This window comes from Myotis brandtii, unplaced genomic scaffold (genome assembly GCF_000412655.1).
Source record: "Myotis brandtii unplaced genomic scaffold, ASM41265v1 scaffold84, whole genome shotgun sequence".
In the NCBI taxonomy this organism is placed as follows: Eukaryota; Metazoa; Chordata; class Mammalia; order Chiroptera; family Vespertilionidae; genus Myotis; species Myotis brandtii.
Window position 1 is genome coordinate 4244135 of NW_005371410.1, and position 9703 is coordinate 4253837.

Here is a 9703-nt window from a genome sequence, read left to right on the forward strand (position 1 = left end):
GGTAAACAGCATCATAAAAGCTTATAACTTGCCTTATTTTGCCTCAACAATGCCTGTGAATTGCCAGGAGATTCCTAAAGCCTTCACAAATCCCTACACAAGATAAAGATTCCAGTTTAGCCGTAACCGGTTTGGCTCAGTGTACAGAGCGTTGGCCTGCGGACTGAAAGGTCCCAGGTTCGATTCCGGTCAAGGGCATGTACCTTGGTTGTGGGCACATCCCCAGTAGGGGGTGTGCAGGAGGCAGCTGATCGATGTTTCTAACTCTCTATCTCTCTCCCTTCCTCTCTGTAAAAAAATCAATAAAATATATATATTTTTTAAAAAGAGTCCAGTTTAGGTCCAAAATGAAGCGGGCAGGCAGAGCTGTACCCATTCCACCACAGCCCCTCCTCCTCAACATACCCTGTACTGGGCTCTGCAAAGGAAGAGGCCTAGACCTCAGAGCAGTTACTCCCAGTGTAAGCATCAAACCCATACCTGCCAGGAACTGGTGAGCGGGGTAGCTCAGATATACCTGTTAGAAAAGGAGCGGGAGCAAAACAGAAGCACACAGTGTAAGGGAAGAGAATCCTCTACCTTTAAATTCCTGCATTTCAGCCTTTTGAAAAAGAATGGCAGGGATCTAGCCTGTTCCCTGAATGTGATCTAGGAGAGCCCACAACTCAAAAATAAGACCCTGCTGTTGTTTCACAGAGAGGAGCACCTCTGTGAGTGAGCAGCCCCCGGGCACTCAGTCGCAGTTTTTATGAGCCTCCCTCTTTCCAAATGTACTCTTTCCCTTCAAAGGATGAAAATAAACCTGTTTATTCCTAAGCCAAATGACTTCAAATGTGTCCTTTTAGTGTACATTTATATATATTTTATATGGGGGATAAAAGGAGAGAACCAATTCCAAGTTTTCTTTCCAGAGGCTTCTAAATACCATTCAGTATTTATTGATTAATGAAAAAGGTTAATAAAACTTTCATTTTTGAAAACAAAAAATTAAAAACAAATAAGAAACTTTTATTTTTTCGTATCTTATTTTGAACTGTAATAAGTTAATCAGAAATAGTTTATCTTTAAAAATAGTCTATAAATAGAGAAAAAGATATTGGTAGAAAATACTTATATCCAGTGGTTAATTTGGCACAATACAAAGTAGAGGGAAATTTTAGCTGGGTTTCAAATTAATTAAAATAGTAAAATTATAGGAAAATAAAATTTTAGTACTTAATAAGTGATAGTTGTTATCACTGTTTATGGCTGTCTCTCCTACTAGACTGTGAGTTGCCTAAGATCAAGGACTAATGTCAACAGTTTTTCCAACCCTTTGATTCCTAACACAGAACCTCAAGCATTAGAGGTATTTTGTAAGAGAAAATGTACTTGTAGTTGACAGTATCTTGTGATAACTTTTGAATGACATTAGCTCTAAACTTGTAGGGTTCAAAATGATGGAATTTGGGGTTCCTAACATACTATAGCAGCCAATAGGGAGCTGGCTGATCTTTCTGATATGGAGCCAAACGTGGAAGCAATGTGATCATTCCTTTTTAATGAATGCAACATGGCATTGCTCATCCTGAACTCAGAAAACCCAAGAACCAGAGACCTGATCTGAAGAAGAAGGGCCGATAAGCCTCCAGCACACAGTTCATTCTTTTCTAGTAGCATTAGAGCAGCACTGTGGTAGAGGGTGCAAGTTTTAAAGCCAGGTGGCCGGGTTCCATGATATTACTAATCCCTTCTGACTTACATGATATTGCTAATTAATATTTTCCGATCTTAAAAAATATCAAAACTTTTGTGTGTCTGTGTGCCATGCATATTTATCTACCTGTATATTAACTGAATCCTTTTTTAAAAGCAATTGCTTCTCAGACTTTTTTCCGGAGGTCATTTTCATTTTTCCTGAGGCATGCTCCCTAGTAGTCCCATTATTGAAAATCGGTTGAATGTGCTCAGTTTTTGTATACCTGGAAGGGTCTTTATTTTGCTTTCATTGTTGAAAGAGAATTCCACTGTTACATCATACAAGATTGATGCTTATTTTCTCTCCATAATTTGAAGATATTTTCCTACTGTCTTCTACCTTCCATTGTTGCCATAAAGAGGTCTAGTGTCAGTCTATTTGAAGTTCCTTTGTAGGTGATCTGTCTTTTCTTTGGCAATTTTTAAGAATTTTTATTATTGGAGTTCTGCATTTCCATTACAAACATATAATTATATATTTCGTTCCATTTATCCTGCTTGATATACATTGTTCCTCTTGTGTTTGTTGATTCATATCATCTCAGCCATTAATTTAATTCCCTGAGTAGACATGTTAAACCTTTTCATCTCTATCTTGCTCAACCTCTTTATATTTTTTATCTCCTGTCTCTGCAACATTGTAATTCCTTATTTATATATCTTTCAGCTTGCTAATTCTCTCAACTGTACCAAATTATTTAACTTCAATAATTAATATTTTCATTTCTAAAAGTTCTGTTTTATTCTTTGAAAAACCTACCTAGTAATGTTTATTGTATCTTATTGTGTGTTTATTTTCAGTATAAATATCATATTCTGAGTTATTTTATATTCTAACTTTAATAATTCAATTATCTGAAACCCATGGATATATAAACCTGTTTATTTTCTAATTTTCCATTATGGTAGCTTGTTTCCTTGTGTATTTGATGATCCTTGTGAGCTCATATTTGCCTTATTTTAATTTATAGTAATCCTGGAGGCTTGTATCAAAAGTACTTTAATCTAGACATGAATTTTTAAATTGTTTCTGCCAAAGTTTAATAACATAGGAAAATTTTTGCTCCTGCCTTAATCAGAAGACTCAGACTTATTAGCACCTTTAACCTTAAAACTTGTTCAAGGTCCAGTTTCCTGAGGGTGATAGCCCTCAGTGTAGCTCTGCCTTGCCTTCCCCAACCCCCATTTGTTCTCTGCTCAGGGATCCTCACTCTAGTTTCAATCAGGGATTTTGTTGAAGATTTCCTTTTCTTTTTTTTTTTTTTTAGGGTCCTGTGATATATTCTAACATATATTTTATAGCAATCTAGTTGGGGTCTTTTGGTACTTCTGGTGAACCAGGCTGCCAGATACCAATGCCATTTCTTTTATTTTTATCATAATGTTCATCATTACCTCACATCTAGAATGAAGAGTACATCCTAACTTGTCCCCCCAATTTCAGTCTCTTGAATTTCAATGAGTCATATATGTGGTTGCCAAATTGATGTATCAGTGGACATATTAGCCATGTTTAATTTTAGCTGCTTGGAAGAGAGATGGATCCTAGTGATTTGTGAGTCACTGATGTAATTACCCATGCCCTGGGAGTGGGTAATGTTCCTGGGAGACTGGATTGAGTAAATATAAGTAAAAGCGGACCATAGTATGCCAACTCATGGAGTAGGCAGAGAAAAATGAACTAGGAAAAAGGACTAAGAAGATGAAATCTAAGAAATGGGAAAACAAAGCATAGCACTTGCAAATGCAGGAAAGAGAGGCTTTCAAGGAGGGGAAGTTTACAGGGTCAGAGGTCGCCCAAGGGCACACACAATGAGAACTGACCTTTAAGTTTATCATTAGAAGAAGATGGATGATTACTATTGCCAGGCAAGTTTCACTGGAATGGGAGTAAATGCCACGTGGCAGTGAACGTATGGAAAAGTAGTACAACTTGCTCATCATCCTCTGTCCTCTGCCTCATTACATCCCACCCCCACTGAATTTATAAGGAACCAGGAGCTTCCAGGAACAAAAATAAACACAATTGCCTTCTGATCTCCTATAGTTGAAATGTATTCAGGTAAATGCTGGAGATACTAGTAAGAAGGGCCAGGAGCAGATAACAGTCATCAAACATAACATGGAAACTGAAGTGTTTACGGTTCTGGACCTACCAGCTCCTGTGTTAAAAGAATAAGCCTTGTTTGTTTGAATTTTAATTTCTTTAGCTATTTTACTAATAAAATTTGTATAATCTGTTAATATTCCATACTTCCTATATGTTTTATTTGAAATATGATAAAATAGAGAACAGAGAACTTGGTAATTTACCTGCTTATTTCTAGAGTCAGAAAAATTGACAGTTTTACCTATGTAAATCTCAGCCTTCGTGCAAAATAAAGAAGATCTTTCCTTCCAAAACCCTGTGCAGAGTTGATCCTTAAACAATATGGCTTTGAACCACAGGGGTCCACTTCTATGCAGATTTTTTTTTCAATAGATACAGTGGGTCCTCCATGGGTTTTACATCCTTGGATTTAACAAACTGCTGATTGAAAACAATATTTTCTGTCCATGGTTGGGAATCTGCAGATGTGGAGGGCTGACTATATGCATTACACTGTTTTATATAACACATGAGCATCTGCAGATTTTGGTATTGCGGGGGGTCCTGAAACCAATCCTCCCATGGATAACAAGGCCCAACTGTAGTTAAGCTTTGGGGGAGTCAAAGTTAGAGGTGAATTTTTTACTCTGTGGGGGTTGGCATCCCTAACCCCCAGTTGTTCAACAGTCAACTGTATGTGTTCATGACATACTTTTCCCTCAATATCTTGAACTTTCTATAAAGCTAACTAATTTAAATTGCAGTTTCTTCTCATTCATCAGAGCCTAAAATTAAACTTACTCAAAGAAAATTCTCAAAATTATGCTTTAGGGGAAAAGAAGATTGAAAAAAGAGTAGAAAAGAATTATTTTTAAAAAATAGTTAGAAACCACTTATATTGTCATTTTACAACAGCCTAAGATGTATTTTTAAAAAAACTCACAAATGACTCTTGTCAATATTTGACTTCTCAACTTTTAACTTAGGCGCACAAAGTATAATTAAAGTGTTAATTACTCTTATCCTGCTACAATCTCCACGTTCTTATACTTTTACAGGGCACAATATAGCAAAAAGTTACGAGAAAAATATTTCCTAAGCTGTCTTTCCCTCTATTCAGCAGCACCCACTCCAGGCTATGCTTGTTCTCGGAAGTGGCACTGAAGGGCCTCCACAGGCACTGGCCTCAGTTCCTCCTAAGCACAACATCATTTCACACTAAAGACCCCAGTGGACAAAGGCTCCACTGTTTGAAAATATTTCTGCCATCAGAAGAACAAAAACATTAACACATAAATACATTAAACAAATGGCTCTCTCCTTGCCACTAATAGATAACATTTCTTCCTTACAGGTACCAGAGATTTGAAAAGGCATTTCTGTTAGCTGTTGACATTGGTGCCCGAGACCTGTTTATGGTGAGTCATTCCCAGAGATGATTTTGTGCCTTCAGTTCTAAGGCTGAGTAAGTTGTCAGCTTTTGTGACCATTAAAAAGGATTAGTGTCATGTGTGCCTTAGACACATGGTGGGAAAGCATTATTCCATCTTGGCTTGCAGCCTTGCCTTCATGGAACTGGTCAATAGCCATCCAGTTTCTTTTGACTTGTTGACATTTTCCCTGCCAGAGCCCAACGGATTTTTTATGTTTTCTAAGAATTTATAATTCTTGAACTTTTCTCCTCGGGTACCTTGATGTGAGGAGATGACACCTTTCCATCTAATAAGCTTAAATGTCTTTCTAATCCATTCTCTGAAGTACAGATACAGAAGCTAGGACATAGGGTAAAACATGTCCCATACATCTTGAATGTGCTCAGTCTGTCCCTTAGATTTTAGTGCAAAGTAACAAATTCTGAATGTTCTCACTTGTATTTTTAAAGTAACCACAGTGTAAAGTAGACAAAAGAGGTTATAAATTCACATACACTTTAGTCCTCCCATTTATTAGCTATAAACAGTAAAATCTAGTTTTTTACAGATCCTTGTGCTCTATATTAGGTTCTTATTTTATAAGATCTGTCACCGCAATGTCAGTGAGATCACACGAACAAAAAAGGTAGGGTTCCTTTTCTGGTTTCTCAGTGTGTTCATTGTCAAGGAAACAATAAAACAAAAGCTCCTTGAAAACAACAAAAACTGGAAGGCTCTTTTACCTGAATCTTCTGCACAATGAAGACATTTGTAGTTTAAATTAAGCTTTGATGCTTTAGATCAGGGGTCCTCAAACTTTTTAAACAGGGGCCAGTTCACTATCCCTCAGACCGTTGGAGGGCCGGACTATAGTTTAAAAAAAAACTATGAACAAATTCCTATGCGCACTGCACATATCTTATTTTGAAGTAAAAAAACAAAACGGGAACAAATACAATATTTGTATTTCATGTGGCCCGCGGGCCGTAGTTTGAGGACCCCTGCTTTAGATGTTAAATATGAATTCACTAGAGGCCTGATGCACGAAATTCATGCATGGGTAGGGTCCCTAGGCCAGTCACCTCCCTATGCGGGGCAATCCGGGAGGGGCCCCCACCGGCACCCGCCTTGGCTGGCCTGGGGCCTGCGGGCTGGAGGCAGCTCCTGCTTGAATGTCTGCCCCCTGCTAGTCAGTGTGCATCATAGCAACCGGTCATTCCACCATTCAGTCGATTTGCATATTAGGCTTTTATTATGTAGGATGACGTTAGGTCATTTGTCTTCAGATTGAGTTTATTATTTAAATTCTAACTTTTCATCATTCAATTAAATTGTGCTTTCACTGATCATGAAAAAATTCTTTCTAATTACTGCAAAAGTATGAACCTTCTGTTATTTGTCATCTGTATTTTGCTATGTCAAATTGAGTAGGCATATTAGTATATTGAGGTAAGGTTTTTATGCATGCTGACATCACAGTGTCTGAAATTTAATTACAACAATTTTTAGATTTTTCTAATCTCATTGACTTTTCCTCTTTATCTCCACTTTCTCACCTCTGCTACTACTCACCCCAGTAGGATATATTTTCTTCATGTCTTTATTTTTTTTATGTCTATAATCCCAATCTTTTTCTAGCCAAGATAAGAACTGAAGAGATTGAATATTTAAATGTATAGTGTCTGGCAAACTTTCTCAATATATTATACTAGGGGCCCGGTGCACAAAAATTTGTGCACTGGGGAGGGGGTTCCCTCAGCCCAGCTTGCCCCCTATCACATACTGGGAGCCCTAGGGGATGTCCTACTACCTGCTCCCTGCTCCCCTTGGGGAGCGGGCCTAAGCCGCAGTCTGGCCTCCCTTTGTGGAAGGCGACCGGGCTGATCAGGGGAAGGCACCAGCCCCATCACCGCACTGTTGCAGCCACTGCCAGTCACCGCAGCCACCAAGGTGTTTTCATCAACACGGACTCCAGTCCCTTTACCATGAAAAAATGACAACTTTCTTTAGGCATTTTCAAGAAGTGTCTTTCATAGGATATGACATTTCTTTCTTTCTTTATCCTCACCTGGGGATATGTTTCCATTGATTTTTAGAGAATGTGGAAGAGAAAGGGAAAGACAGAGAGAAACATCAAAGTGAGAGGAACACTTTGATTGGTTGCCTCCTGCATGAGCCCTGACCTGGGCCGGAGCCAGGGAGGAACCTGCAACCTAGGTACATGCCCTTGGTCAGAATTGAACCCAGAATCTGCGTTGGGCAGGCCGAGGCATTATCCACTGAGCCAAACTGGCTAGGACAGGATATGACATTTCTTAACCCTCCAGCAGCAGACCTTCATTTTTTTCTCTAGGAGTGTGGTAAAAAAAACCCTAGATCACTTTTTGGACTCTTATTACCCAAGTTACTAAGAATATTACCAGTGGCATACAGGGAGCTTAACCAATCAGCAGTCAGAAAAGGTGTTTCCTCTGTAGTTCACACCAATTGCTGGTTTGGCCCCTGCCCAGGCCTAACGCCTCTGGCGAGGCATTAGCCCTGGGCCAGGGCACCCCCAGCTCCCCGCCGCCGCCGCCATCTACGATCGCTGGCTGGCTCCTCCCAGGCCTAAAGCCTCAGGCTGAGGTGTTAGGCCTGGGCCGGGACATCCCCAGCTCCCTGCCGCCGCCGACATCAATGATCGCTGGCTGGCTCCACCCCGGTTCCCCCGCCATCGCCGCCATCAACCATTGCTGGCTCAACGATCGCTGGCTGGCTCCGTGGCTTGGAGCCGACATATGCAAATTAGCCGCCATCTTGGATGGTGATTAATTTGCATATCTCGCTGATTAGCCAATGGGAAGGGTATTGGTCATACGGCTAATTACCATGTTTCTCTTTTATTAGATAGGATTGTTGTATAATTTCTACTGCTTTGACAATTAATACATAATCATCAAAGCCATCTTCTAAACGTTTTTTAAAAAATCATACCTGTTTCCGCATTTAATCTCAGGTTAGCCAGTAACAATATAAAGAAAGTCTTCATGTTGTTTTAAACTCCTAGTCCAAACCTTTCTACAGAAAGGCTAACCCTAACCCATAAGGATTTTTATGTGTAAAAGATAAGAACCTAAAATAAGGGAAGGAGAGAAATAAGTTTACTTTCTTTTTTATTTGTAAAAGTGAACAATCTTTGTCAGAAAGCTGCATCTTTACTCTTCAAGTGTAACTTATTTGCAGCCCAAGGTATATCTTAAGCATTATGAGCCTTAAGGGAGCATTATGGCCTCAACATTCCCATTTAGGTTCATGAATCTTCTATATACATTTGAGGCTCCACGTTGAAACTGTCTAAAAGCATGTTTTCTAATAGATCAACTATTCCTATTTAAATTATTATCTAGCGAGAGGTCTATAGGTCTAGCCTATATACTGAGAAATATCACCTCTTTATATTTAAAAGTTTATAAAATAAACAGAATTATCCCTTATATAAATTATGTTCTACTCCCAAGATATCTTTTCCTGAAAAACTAAAATTAACACTACATGGAACACAAAGGGGTCACCAAAAATATGTATTAGCTATAATCTGCAAATAGTATTTTTGTATTAGCATCTATCAGTGGTAGAGAGATAAAAGACATATAGCATGATAGCAACAGACCTTGAATATTCAAAAGTCAATATGAACATTCTGGACCTGAGGAAATGTGTCTGAAATGATCCACCTCTTCCCTTTTCAGGGTAGCCTATGTGATCATCTCAACTAGGTGTCAGCAAACTATGGCCTGCCAGCCAGGTCCACCCCAGAAATGGTTTTTTATAGTTTTACATTTTCAAGACATATCAAAATAATAGTATTACATGACGCTTAAGAGTATATGATATTCACCCAGTAGGGAGGCGTGCAGGGGGCAGCCAACTGATGTTTCTCTCTCTCCCTCTCCCTTCCTCTCTAAAAATCAATAAAAACATGTTCTTAAAAAATATAAGGGAAGTTTTATTAGAACACAGGCAAACTCACTTGTTTATGTACTGTTTATGACTGCTTTTGCTCTACAATGGCAGAGTTGAGTAGTTGCAAGAAACCATATGGCTTGTAAATCCTAAAATATTTACTATCTGGGTCATTACAGAAAATTTTTACAGACTCCTGGTCAAGAAAGTGATAATTTATTACTTCAGTCCTCTATTTAAAACCCTTTAGTAGCTTCCTGTTGCCTTTGGGATAAATTCTAACTCCTTAATATGCCATCTAAGACCTCTCCAGTCTCATCCCTCTGCTTTCCAACTACATTATCCTTCTTTCAGTTCTGGGAAATACGTTGTACTCCTTATTATGTCCAGACCATGTTAAGGAGTTTAGGTTTATCCTTACCCCAAATCAGTCAGGCATAATAGGAAATACATGAAATTGGGTTAGAAGTTCCCTTCAAAGCTAGTAACTTTGGAGGTTTTTTTTTTTTTTTTTTTTTTTTTT

The 9703-nt window shown here is 38.7% G+C and overlaps 1 protein-coding gene across 4 annotated transcripts in view; it reads left to right on the forward strand.

Moving 5' to 3' along the window:
• Window positions 1-9703, forward strand: part of WDPCP (WD repeat containing planar cell polarity effector) — a 246207-nt gene that overhangs the window by 140664 nt on the left and 95840 nt on the right. For all 4 annotated transcript variants that reach the window (XR_314622.2, XM_014532062.1, XM_014532063.1 and 1 more), the window contains exon 13: window positions 5181-5244. Coding sequence is in view for 3 of the 4 variants with exons in the window: in XM_014532062.1 (XP_014387548.1) it covers window positions 5181-5244 (64 nt within the window). In the remaining variant the exon portion in view is untranslated. The remainder of the gene's footprint in view (window positions 1-5180; window positions 5245-9703) is intronic.